At 50.4% G+C, this 13,355-nt stretch overlaps 1 protein-coding gene and 1 long non-coding RNA gene across 2 annotated transcripts in view; one reads left to right on the top strand and one right to left on the bottom strand.

Moving 5' to 3' along the window:
• The window catches only part of DYNC1H1 (dynein cytoplasmic 1 heavy chain 1), a 61,692-nt gene extending 56,842 nt beyond the window's left edge, over positions 1-4,850 (bottom strand). Inside the window, exon 1 of the mRNA XM_055556645.1 lies at positions 4,420-4,850. Within this exon, the coding sequence (XP_055412620.1) occupies positions 4,420-4,672 (253 nt within the window). The 5' untranslated portion in view covers positions 4,673-4,850. The remainder of the gene's footprint in view (positions 1-4,419) is intronic.
• A 138-nt stretch (positions 4,851-4,988) lies between these two features.
• Positions 4,989-7,047, top strand: LOC129634023 (uncharacterized). Its single transcript, XR_008705372.1, has 3 exons — positions 4,989-5,064; positions 5,577-5,697; positions 6,053-7,047. It is a non-coding gene; the product is annotated as an uncharacterized LOC129634023 (long non-coding RNA).
• Positions 7,048-13,355: the final 6,308 nt, after the last annotated feature.

The raw sequence follows: 13,355 nt of genomic DNA, 5'->3' as shown, positions 1-13,355 counted from the left end.
GCCAGAGTACTTGCTGCGCACTCCAGGTTCTCTTTACGTTTCATCTTCTTTTCCTTTTAAAACCCCAACATGCTGCTAATCACACAGGATTTTGGCCAATCGTGACCACACATATCCTCCCCGCTTTTTCTCCCGTGGCCACTCCGGCTCTTCCCCTTTCACGTCCCTGGTACCTTCTACAGCCATCCCCAGGTCCACACTGTGTCCTCCTGCAGAGGTTGTGACTCTCTCAGGGAGAGCCCTGAGCCTCTTCCCTCACCACCATTGGGAATATGAAAGGAGGGTTAAACCCCACGTTCCCCTTGTACCTTAGGGAAGTCTGGGGCTCATTTTGACACTTCCAGAAAAACGAATAAGTCAGTCATGCCTAAGAGACTGAATGCTTTTTAAGGCTCATACTAAGTGAAAAGAACCTCCATGAGGAAAATAAAGACGAACACCCCTTTTTAATGGATACCAAGGGACTGAACAGAGAAATTCGTTTTTAGGTTTCAGAATCCTCCTCAAAGCATCCTGCTCCTAACTGGGTCTTAAAAGCCTGTGGTTTCGGTTTCCTCACTCAGGACGAGTGAGTGAGCTGGGCTACCTCTCTCCTGCTGCTTCCAGCCGGATACTCTGCAGACGAAATTTCCATTTGTTTTTAGCTTTTCAAAAAGAAGTGACTGTTTTTCCTCTCCTGTACACGAATTCCACTCGCTATGAAGCACTGCCCATCCAAACTCACCCCGCGGCAGACCGCTGTGACCTCCCGAGGGCCCACACAGGACAGTGACGCCCCAGGCTGAGGGACTCCTGCCCAGTGCTCCAAGACAGGTTGGTGTCACAGGAAACGCCTCCTGTTCATTTCTTAATCATCTTATTAACCATTCTGGGGTCTAAGCAAAGGCCAGAAAGGAATACTTTTTATAATCATCAATCTATTTCTTCATCTCTTAGGGAAACTGAGTCTTCAGAAAAATAATGTTTAAAACTCCACAAAAATATTCCCCATAAATCTTTCTACACCACTACACCTCTAGGAGGGCGAGTCCTGTAAAAACCACGAGCTTTCTTTCGTACTCCGGTTGCTAGCCAGCTTTGCGCTAACGAAGCAGAAGTAAAACCGCCTCAACTACATCTGCCAGGAAAAACTAAAATTCCAAGTTTAGGCTGAGTATGGACTAAAGGCAGCCACCATTTTCAGTCCCATCCAAGGCTAAGACACCTGAGTGGAACACAGCAAAACCAGAGCCCCAAGCACCTGCTCCCAGCCTGGCCACAGACAAGCCCTGGAATCACCAGCTCCAGCAGCTGCACCCCAGAGCATCCTCACCTTCCCCGCCTGCACCACCCAACCTCTCCCAGAGATGGAACTCAAACAAAAACGCACATCAGGTAAAAAATGCTACAGAAATGTCACTGCCGTCGTAAAATGCTCGTCATGTAATGATCACCTACCTGGTCATACTTTCAAAAGTACGCTATGAAGAAAACACTTTTCCACAGGCCAGGAATTATAGGAGGGAGACCTCTCTTTTTACATCGAGGAGCCATAAGTTAACCTTCCCTTTCCTACCAACTCTCCGCTATCAAAATAAAATTGATAGGAACTTGCCTGGTGGTGCAGTGGTTAGGACTCAGCGCCCCAACTGCAGGGGGCATGGGCTCAATCCTGATTGGGGAACTAAGACGCTGCAAACTGCACGGGGCAGCCCCTGAAATAGACTGCTAAATTCACAACCTGTATTCTACACTGCAAGGAGTGCTGTACTTCACCAAGAAAGTTTAAAGCTAAAGGCAGCAGCCAAAAAAAAAAAAAAGAAACAGACCGATCTTCAGTATAAAAAAATGCTTCTATATTCAATTATGTGTTTAGAAAATTCTTTCCATAAAAATGGGGCATGTGAGGGGAAGATAAAGTAAATAAATTCATTGAATAAATGATATGACTTCAATGTAGGTGGTGGTCTTTATTCAGTTTAAACCACTCAGATCTGTTCTCAATATTATACTGGAAGCCTACTTTCCACTGTAAATAACTACTGGATGTTCATATTTGCTTAAAGGAGCAAATGGCAACACTAACTCAAAAACCACCTGGAAGACAGTCTTCCCACTGAGTGACCCGGGCCTGCGCTTGCGTCTAAATTACGCTAGTGCAGCCAGGATGCTGATTAGACTTACGGGACCACGTAATTTTCCCTCAGATTTCTGTAAGTTAAAAATAAGTTACAGACTGACTGAATTACTAGAAATACTTATGGGGCTTTTATAAATACATGAATGAGGTAGGATTTCCATTTTAGACAGTCTCATTCCTTAGTCAATGTTCAAAAGTGCAAGTCATTATGGAGCCAAGATTCGGATGCCTGGATCCTGAAGGAGAAAATGTATCATCAAGAAAACAGAGGTGATTTGCACCAGAAAGCGTTCGACAGAAACAGGGTTATTCTCCAATAATTTTAGCAAAGTTCAATCCTAAGATGTTGAGTAAAGTGAACCACTAAAGAGAACCCTAGAAGCAAAGAACAAAACTTATAGTTTATTTTTCGTAAAAAGAAACTAAGACCTAACGTAGAAATCACTGATTTCAAAACACAAACAGTGCAGTGAAAATATGATCAAGAATTAGCCAAGGTCAAGCCACTCAAGATACAGTAACAACACAGATTAAAATGTATTTTAATAAAACAATGTATGTTCATTGAAAAACCACCACAAAGACAGACACCAAAAGGCTGACTGGGGTCATATCTAGGTCGAAGGATTCCAGGTGATTTTAATTATCTATTTACTTTAATTTTCTATTGAGATCATATACTTCAAAAGAAAAAAAAAAAAGGAAATGAGTTCAAAAACAGTTTTTCAAACACTGTTGGTTTCCATGTGGGAAAACAATCCCACACATAAAAGAAAACCCTAAACAACATTAATATTCATATAACAAAATATGTCTGGATGGTTTATTGGCTTTGAACATTCTCTGTGGATCTAAGAAAAATTCTCTTTCCCCCTAGCTGACTCTCCTGCAGAGACCAATGCTACAATGAAGCATCTCCTGAGTAAGAAAAGTCTTTGAAAGAAACAAATTATCTGAAACAAATCTAAGTCTGGGGGGAGGGGGCAGGGAACAGGACCATGAGGCAGACAGCACAGCTTTTTGAGATTACAAGAAGCTTGTCCCCCAACACTTCCAGACAATGCCCCATCCTCGGTACTAAGCTAGAATCTACCTGGTCCTCATCCTCTTGGTCCCTGCATGCACCCGGCCACACCCATACTGAACTGTCAAGACCCGCGGGCCACTGGCTACAAAAGGTCTCAAAGCATCCAGGGGAAATCCTCGTGGAAGGCTAGCTTCCCTCACAAGAGGAGTCCAGCCCTGCCTTAGGAAGGTCACTACTGGAGGAGACCGCTGGAATATGCAAACCTTTCGCCCGTCCCTCCACTGCGTGCCTAACCTGTTTCAGTATACCCGCTGCCAAAGCAAGCACGGTGCCTAACCCGAATCCTCTCCTTTGAAGATGGTAAAACGTGCCCAACATCCATAAGATGTTAGGGAAAAACCCGAAGGAAGTGTCTGACCAACCCAATAGATTCAAAGACCGCTGGGTCATCGTTTAGGATCATCTTAAAAGAAAGTGAAGTCACTCAGTCGTATCCGACTCTTTGAGACCCTATGGACTGTAACCTGTCAGAACTCCTCTGTCCATGGGTTTTCCCAGGCAAGAATACTGGAGTAGGTTGCCATTCCCTTCTCCAGAGGATCGTCCCCACCCAGGGATCGAACGCGGGTCTCCCGCATTGCAGGAATACGCTGTCTGAGCCACCAGGGAGCATTCCACAAATACAAGGTATGTCTGAATGAAAACAAGAGGACTGGAAACTGAGATGCTGGGTCCAGTCTCGGGAGGATTCGCTGGTGTGACCTTGGACCAGTCGTTGCAGCGGGGCTTCAAGTTTTCTCGAGTATGAAGTGGGGGGAGAGGCACCTCGCCTCGGCAGGGGATAGCTTGAGGCCCAAGAGACCGAGCTGCGTGCGCTGTCCAACCCAGCACAGGGGAAGCCCCGCGGGGCAGGCGGAGCTGCCACGGTCCCTGCCCGGGCCTCCGGACGTGGAGCGGGGGTCCGCCGGGCCCTCCCCCTACATCCTGGCGACCGAAGGGGCCACAATCCAGGCCGGCCGGCAGGGATCCCTCCCGAGGCCGGCCCGGCCTGGACACAAACCGAAACCGAAGAGCTCATGTGACAGCGGAGGCCGGGATGCGGCCTCCGCCCGCGCTCAGCCCGGGAGACGCCGTCTCCACCCAACTCGGCCATCTTGAGAGGCCGAGCAGACAAAGCGAGCCCATTGTCCCCGCGGGTCTCCGTCCCCGGGGGGGCGTCCCCGGCGGCTGCGGACGTAGCGGGGCACCCCCTCCGCCGCTCCGAGCCCCGCACCTTTGAGCGTGGAGCGCTCCACCAGGACCGTGTGCACCTGCGGGTCCGAGAGGAACTTGCGCATCTGCTCCAGGGCGCTCTTCTCCTCCAGCGCCGCCTCGAGCGCTGCCGGGGCCTCGCCGCCGTCCTCCAGCAGCAGCGGCACCAGCTTGCGCAGGTGCTTCTGCAGCACCGACACGTCGGCCACGTTCTGCACCGCCGACACCTCCAGGCCGGCCGAGCCGTCCTCGCCGCCGCCCCCGGGCTCCGACATGGCGCCGCGCTCGGGACCCGCGCGCAGGGCTGAGGAGGCGGCCGCGACTCGGCGAGAGAGCGAGCTAGCGAGCCGGCGCGCGAGAGAAACGGGCGACGCGGGCCGATCGTCCGCTACCCGCGGCCGACTGAGAGAGAGCGGGAGCCGGCTCCGCCCTAAAGGCCACCGCCCGCCGTCCCCGCCCCGCCCGCCGCGGCCACGCCTCGCGCGCCGCCTACGTCACGACGTCGCGCGCCCGCCCGCCGCGGCCACTGGCGCCTCGCGCGGCACCTACGTCATGGCGTCGCGCACGCGCGCAGGCGACCCCGGCGGCGCCACTGCGCGGCCTTCTGGGACTCGTAGTTCCAGCGCTGGGCGGAGCCCCCGGCGTCCCCTCACCTCAAGGCCTGAAGGTGGGAACTTGGTGGGGCGCGAGGCGGGGTGGTCAGGGACTCCGTTCCGTCCCGTTCACTGCTGCGGGCTCAGCGAGCAGCACAGAGCCTGAGACCGTACAACAATGTTGAATGGATGAATGAATGAATGAGTGCATAAATGAATGGTGTTAACCAGTTAACGCATTTAGAGCACTTATCTCTTGCTTGATGTTGTTCTAAGCCCTTAACCTGTGCTCTTTCTTTGAACGAATGAATGACTACGATGTGTCGAGCTAAAACATAGGTTTCTGTGTTTTAGAACACACATAGGGAGAGTGGGGATCTTTTTCAGAGGGGGAGGAGAAGAGGGGAGTGTCACATTGCTAGGCCGGAAGGAGGGAGGTTGGGAGGGGACATTCCCAGAGCAGGTACCAGCTTCTGCAAAGACAGAGGCCTGACTGCAGGAGAGATCTACAGGAAAGATCTGAACGGTGGGGTGAAGCCAAGCTGTTGTGTGTCCTGGTTGCTAATGGCAAAATGATTACCCCTAGGAAGCCCTGAGGACCAAGAGAGAGACCTACATGAGAGCGTCCGCGTAGAACGGTGATGCTCCCCTAGCATCCCAAGCTGGCACTGTCCTTCCGAGGGTCTTAGCCTCCGGAGCCATACAAGGTAGGATAGGGGCTGCAGAGCCTGCTCAGTACGTCTGCCCCCGGCTCCCATCTACCTGGATCTCCTCTGGTACACCGAGATGACTTAAGGGCCAGAATCCATGCTGCTCAGTTCTTGTTTTAGAAGTGACAGTTGTTATAAGGAGTGTTAATTGGCTTTTGAAAGTTCAAACTCATAACTCACTTTTTAAGTTGGGTGGAGGAAGGGAAGTCAAAAGCCCTATTTTTGTATCAAAATGCACAGTCAGAGAGCTAAGTCCTGATTGGTGGAATGACGATCGGCTGATTCGATTTCCCCAAATCATCTTTGGAAAACTGAGAAACATACAGTATGCCTATTCTTGCTCAATTACCAGGTGCCAAGTCCCAGGAGCTGCTGGAACATGAAGACTATCAGATGATTCTTTAAGCAGCTCATGGAAGAGGGGATAGATTAATAGCCCATCCTCCTCCTGACCACCATCAGTCCATTATTTTTTGTGTGTGGAATTCTTCTAATTGAAGTATAGTTGATTTACAATGTTGGGTTATTAATAGCTTCAAGTGTATAGCAAGGTATATATACACACATATGTATGTGTGTGTGTGTATATATATATGTATACATATATATTTTTTGTTTCCGATTCTTTTCCATTATAGGTTTTTATAAGATATTGAGTGTAGTTCCCTGTGCTATACAGTAGATCCTTGTTTGCCTGATTTATATATAGTAATGTATATATGTCAGTTCTAAACTCCTAATTTGTCTCCCCTACCCCACCCCACTAGGGCTTCCCTGGTGGCTCAGATGGTAAAGGTAGGAGACCCAGGTTCAATCCCGGAATTGGAAGATGCTCTGGAGAAGGGAATGGCTACCCACTCCAGTATTCTTGCCTGGAAAATTCCATGGACAGAGGTGCCTGGTGGGCTACAGTCCATGGGGTCGCAAAAAGTCAGACACAACTGAACGACTAACACTTTCACCCCCCACTGCTATTCCCTTTGGTAACCATAAATTTGTTTTCTATGTCTGTGAGTCTGTTTCTGCTTTGTAAATAAGTTCATTTGTATAATTTTTTTTAGATTCCACAGAAGTACTATCACATAATATTGGTCCTCTGTCTGTCTTATTTCACACCAGTCCACTCTTGTATCATATGCCTGAACAGACCTAACTAATGTTCCTGGGAAAAGATAAAGCACCTATAGTGAGTTTGTGCCATGATCATAATGGTAACGAAAGACAGTAATGCCACGGACAACGACAGTGGTCATTAGCAGGCACTCTGCCGAGGGTTGCTCCCTGCCTTGTGTCCTTTGGGGTAGGAACTGGGATGGAAGAGGATCTGTTAGGTGTAGGTTAGTGAACCCTGAATTGACTACACTCCATTCGAGCCCCAGAAACCCAGCAGTGACCTGGCAGATGGAGAGAGGCTGCTTGCAGCCTGCAGGGTGAGTCAGCACCACCCAGGAGACGCAGCCACTTGGGCCTCCGCGGGACTCAAACGTCTGCAGCCTGGCTCCCAGCCAGGGCAACAGTAGCAGGCTCCACATGTGCAGCCCTATATGTCTGATGGCTTCAAAATTAAGTGTTACTTCTAAAAAGATGAAAATCAGAGGAACCTGAGTAATCAGGATCCATACATTGATCAAATGTGCTTGCATTTCTGTTTTCCAAGGATATTTCCCTGATAGTTCAGTTGGTAAAGAATCCGCCTGCAATGCGGGAGACCTGGGTTCAATCCGGGTTGGGAAGATCTCCTGGAGAAGGAAACCGCTACCCACTCCAGTGTACTGGCCTGGAGAATTCCATGGACTGACTGTATAGTCCATGGGGTCGCAAAGAGTCAGATGCGACTTCCACTTTTTTTGCTGTTTAATAAATACATAGTAAGAAGAATCGTCAGTGTGGATTGAGTGCCAGGCACTGTAAATTTCTTGTTCTGAGGGCTGGCTAGACTGCCCCAGACTGACAGGGGAGGGGATATTTTTGTGAGATGCTGCCTTGGCCTCCTAGGGCAGGGCTTCCTGGGAAGCTGACTCTCCGTGGAGGTGCGCCGTCCATCCAGAAGTGGCCTCTACCCTTCTCCCCTGGCCACTTGGTCTGCCATCTCTGCTTTCTCCTGTCCATAGTAGAATCTGCTTTCTGTTGGCAGTGGGCAGTGGGTGCTGGCGAGAGAATCCTTTCTAAGATGATGGGCGATAGGAGTGGCTGCTGGGCCACTTGTATTTTATCTGAAATTGGTGATGAACCGTTGGCATGTCCATTCCCCGCCTTCTTGGACTGCACGGGATGGCTCCTCAGATCTAAGTTGGGGACCTGCTCTCAGCCCCACTCTCCTTTCCCCTCCTTCTCCCGACCCTGGACCACACTGAGCTCTCAGCCCAAGCCCGGCTGGCCCAGCACTTTCAGGCTCTGCGCCTGGGGGCCCCCTCTCCCCCGGGGAAATTCCACACTGGGCTCGCACATTCATTCATTCATTCATTTCACAGCCCGTTCCCAGTACCAGCAGGGCCTGGGCCCACATGGGCGTGTGGTTGATTGATGGCTGTGAAAAGAAGGCCTCACGCCTGGGGAACGGGGCCGGGGGGGAACGGGGCCGGGTGGCAGCGGCGGCAGGTCCACAGGGCGCACGTTAGGTGTGGAACCTCCCCAGCTGCATGAGATCAGGCGGCGGCATCCCGGCGCCGCCGCGGGACTCCACCCACAGATCGCTCCTCCGGGCTGCAGGTCTCTCTCTGATGACGCTTGTCCCAGCCTCCACCCCCTTTTCTGTCTCGGTGCCCTGTCTATCTAGCGAGCCTCGGGGCGAGGCTGGAAGCTCCCCGGGCTCCTGGTGAGGTTGGGGCGCCCAGGGGGAGCGCCTCGAAGGAGCAGGGCGGTGTCGTGGCGCCCTTTAGCGGTGACGCGGAGGACCCGCACTCCGGAGCCGTCTCCCGCCCCACACCTCCTCCCTGCCTGCTGGCCGGGTCCATCCCGGGAATGCCTCCAGGCTCACCTTCCCAAGGTCACCCGGGCCGCCAAGCGAGCAACGGCACTGACCGGGGGGAATGCCCGCCTGTGGTCCCGCCTGCATCCCACCGCCCATTGGTAAAGTTGGGGAAATTTGCCTCTAAAGCAGGCAATTCAGTCTCTCTGCTGAGCCCCAGGCCCTCTGAGACGCCTCCTGCCGCCCTGGCCGCTCCTCTCTGGAGGGACCCAGCCCCTTCTCTTGCCTGAGAACGTCTGTGTTCCCAGCCAAGGCCACCGCTCCCTGGGGGCACTGGAGCCCACCCCTTCTCATGGACATGCCTCTGAAATTCTCCCCGCCCTCTCAAACATTCCCTCTCTCCCTGCTGGACTCTTCTCAACCGTGTCCAGCCTTCTCCAACGCACCCTTTCTTTGGAAAGAAAGAAGAGAAACCCCTGCCACACCTCCTGCCAGCATGGCTCATGCTTTTCAACAGAGTGTAGCTGGGGGCTGCCTCTCAGCCAGCTCCCCACCCCACTCCCTGGCAAGTGCCGTGATGAAGGTCACCAGGTGGCCTGCATGTGGGCAAATCCACTGACCCCTTCTGGGTCCTCCTCTTTCTTGACCCTTGGGCGCTGTGGACACAGCGGGTCTTGTGTGTCCTGCCAATACCCCCGAGCCCTGTGTGCACGGATGACCCCCAACCTTGGGATGTACCGTGACGCTCAGCACATCTGTGCACGGTGACTCCCCCCAGCTTAGGAGTCACACCCTCTGTTGTCACATGGAGTGTTCCAGAAAATGCCTATCCAGCCAGCTTGGCTGAAGTGTTAAGACTTTGTATCTGTGCTGCTCGTTCTATTGAGAGCTGTATTGAACTTCCAGCGTATAACCGTGTGATTGTCTCTCCACACGGCTCAATCTGGTTTTGATTCCTGTGGGTTGCAGCTCTATTAGACACATAAACATTTCGCATGGTTGTGACCTTTTCATGAATTGATTCCTTGAACACTATGTAATGCCTCTCCTATTCCTAGTGGAATGATTTGCTCTGAAATGTATTTTGTCTGATGTCAGCATGTTCTCTCGTCTTTCTCTGGATCAGCATCAGGTCTTTTCCATCCTTTCAGTTCGGTTCAGTTCAGTCCCTCAGCCATGTCTGACTCTTTGTGACCCCGTGGACCGCAGCGCGCCAAGCTTCCCTGTCCATCACCGTCTCCTGGAGCTTGTTCAAACTCATGTCCATCGAGTTGGGGATGCCATCCAACCATCTCATCCTCTGTCGTCCCCTTCTCCTCCTGCCTTCAATCTTTAATAGCATCAGGGTTTTTTTCCAGTGAGTCAGTTCTTCACATCAGGTGGCCAAAGTATTGGAGCTTCAACTTCAGCATCAGCCCTTCCAATGGATATTTGGGATTGATTTCCTGTAGGGTTGACTGGCTTGATGCCCTTATAACTGAATCACTTTGCTGTATACCTGAAACTAACAGCAGTGTAAATCAACTATATTTCAATTAAACTTTTTTAAAAAATAAAAAAATATTCCTCCAGGATCCTAAAGGGCTCACTCCTTCTCTTCACCAGACCTCCACTAAAGTGGGACCCTTTAGAGGAGCCTTCAAAATAACACCCCCACTGCTCGCCCCTTTATTAATTGCTCCATTTTCCTCTGGAGCATGTTTCTCTGTATGAGATATCCTTGCGATTCTTGCTCAGGGTCCGCGCCCCCAGCTAGAATGTGATTCCAGGCAGTGCAGGGCTTGCTCTGGTTAACGCTGAAACGCGGGGCAGGCCAGCGCCTGGAACTGCATTTTGCTCACCATGAGTGAGGAGGGAGTCTTCGAGGCCTGAGGAAATAGAGTACTTCTGTTCCTTCCTGGTGAATTACAAGGTGATTCTAAAAAAACAAGATTTTTAAAAAGTATGACTCAGCAGCTATTACTGAGAGCATAACAGGCAGGAAGGCCAGGGGTCTCCAAACAGAGGAAAACAGGCTGCCAGGGTCTCTTAAAATTCTGTGTTGCTATGACGACACCTGGTTCCACCTGAACTTTTCTCGAACCTTGAGCTAACCAAATGTCTTCTTCTAATGGAAATATTTTTCTTAAGCTATGTTAATGAAACTGTGTATTTGCTTTGGAGTTTGCCTTTCTTCAAAATGGTTCCACCTAGGACTAGCTTTTTCTTTTCTCAAACCTTGGGCTAACAATAGCTCAACACACCAGTATTCATATCGATTGTTTTATGGCTGGGGGATGGCACACCTCGTGCCATCCCCTCAAAAATGCATTTTTTGGAGAGGCGCCTGGTGAAACTCCTTCAGCCTTGAGGAGTCTCTCTTATCTGATTAATAGCTCTCTAACAGACAGAAGAGAGCTTGCTAAAATTAGCAAGGGGGAGCACTCTCCGCCCGCTTCTGACGTCTGTGTCAGAAGCTTTGTCTCTTTTTCACTTTAATAAAACTTTGCACCACAAAAGCTCCTGAGTGATCAAGCCTGGTCCCTGGTCCCTGGTCCCGAAGCTAAATCTTCTTCAGAGACCACGAATCCCACACCGTTCACTGTAAGCTCTCATTACCTGCAGATACTTCGCAGCCGATTTGTAAAGAATTGGTCATGACATTTCCATGATGCTACAGACACGCGCTAAGCACCCCTCCTGTCACACACACACTGTGATCTTCACTCTACGTCATTCCAGGTCTTTGGAGCTTAGCTCCATCCATGGTTGAAATGGTACCCATGATGCATTCTTAAAAAAATTTTTTTTTCATTTATTTGGCTGCGCTGGGTCTTAGTTGCAGCATGTGGGATCTACTTCCCTGACCAGGGCTCAAACCTGGGCCCCCCGCATCGGAAGTGTGGAGTCTTAGCCACTGGACTGCCAGGAAGTCCCCCACAATGCATTCCTTCATTTCCTCAAGACTTAGGGAAGGGGCAACACAAATATAAATTTCTTGATGTATCTTTATCAATAGTCACTTGGTGGGCTGTCTGGGGATTTGAGAGGCCACTTGTGGGCTGAACTATGTCCCCCTGAAAGATATGTTGACTTCCTGACCCCTGGAACCTCATGTGTCCATATTTGGATATAGGGTCTTTGCAGATGTGATCAAGTTGAGATGAGGTCATTCTGGATTAGCCTGGGCCCTAAATCCAGTGCCTGGTGTCCTTATGAAAAGAGGGAAATTTGGACCCAGACACACAGACACACACAGGATGAATGCCATGTGACCATGGAGGCAGAGACTGGAACAATGTGTCCATAAGCCAAGGGTTGCTGCCACCACCAGGAGCCAGGAGGGGTCTGGAGCAGATGCTCCTGAGTCTCCAGAGGGAACCAACCTGCCCTCACCTGGATTTTGGATGTCTAGACTTCAGAACCGGGTGAGGGCACATTTCTCTTGTAACCAGCCAGTGTGTGGTGACTTACCACAGCAGCCCTAGGAAAACGAGTGCACCTCTATTCCAGAGACACCTTCTTCATCGGACCAGAACACTGAATCCTGCATCGTGGAAGCTTCGAGACTGTGGGGTGGAAGGAAGCTAGGCATGCATCTGCAGAAAATGAAGCTGTCTGAGACTTCCGGTGGCCATGGGATAGATCACCCCACTGCAAGTCTGTCACCGTGTCCTCTGCAAAGCAGAATGAGCCGAAGACCTCTGTGTCTGATACATCACAGGCCTGCCTGTCTGCTTGCTCAGTTGTGTCAGACTCTTTGCAACCCCATGGACTGTAGCCCACCATGTTCCTCTGTCCCTGGGCTTCTCCAGGCAAAAATACTGGAGTGGGTAGCCATTTCCTTCTCCAGGGGATCTTCCTGACCCAGGGATTGAACCCCCGTCTCCTGTATCGCAGGCGGATTCTTTACCGCGGAGCCACCTGGGAAGCTCTCTGTGGCACAAAGACGTGAACTTTCGGCAGCTCCCTTAGGAGTGCCATCGCAGCATGCTGCTTTCAGCATCTTTGTGTTGTAGCAGGTGGTTCACTTGGATACTGACACGGATGCAGTCTTGTCACTAAGTGGGGCCTGCAGAGGGAGCTTCGTCTTCGGGGCCCCTGACGCCTGCAGCAGACTTTGCAGGTGCGGGCGGCACGAGCCCACCTTCCGACCCTCGTGAAGAGTTCACTGGACCCCGAGCTGAGGGATGCCGGCACCAGGCTAGGTCTCTTGTCGGTTTCCTGGGATTTCCTTCCTGGAAGGTGAGTCATGCTTCCTCAGACACAAGCTCCTGCTCCACACCCTCTTTCTGTTCTATCTGTTTGTGTCAGCAATAAATATTAGGACCAGGTAGCAATTTGGGGGGTTTGGTTTTTTTTTATTTTAATTTTTTATTGGTGTAGATTTACAGTCTTGTGTTAGTTTCAGGTGTACAGTTATATCTGTTATATCAGTTATATCTGTTCTTATTCAGATTTTTTCCCATGTAGGTTATTACAGAGTATTGAGTGGAGCTTCCTGTGCTACACAGTCAGTCTTTATTTTTTAATTAAACTTTTTATTTTGTATTGGAGTAGAGCCCACTAACAAGTAGTTCCTTGATTATTTTATATATAGCAGTGTGTGAATGTTAATCCCAAACTCTTAATTTATCCCTCCCCACTCCTTTCCACTTTGGTAACCACCGTAAGTTTGTTTCCTATGCTTGTGAGTCTGTGTGTCTTGTAAATAAGTTCATTTGTACCAATTTTTAAAAATAATTTTATTTCCTTATTTTTGAATTTC

Source organism: Bubalus kerabau, chromosome 19 (assembly GCF_029407905.1).
Source record: "Bubalus kerabau isolate K-KA32 ecotype Philippines breed swamp buffalo chromosome 19, PCC_UOA_SB_1v2, whole genome shotgun sequence".
Lineage (NCBI taxonomy): Eukaryota > Metazoa > Chordata > Mammalia > Artiodactyla > Bovidae > Bubalus > Bubalus kerabau.
The sequence above is the reverse complement of the archived record's forward strand: the minus strand, read 5'-3'. Positions and strand labels throughout refer to the sequence as shown.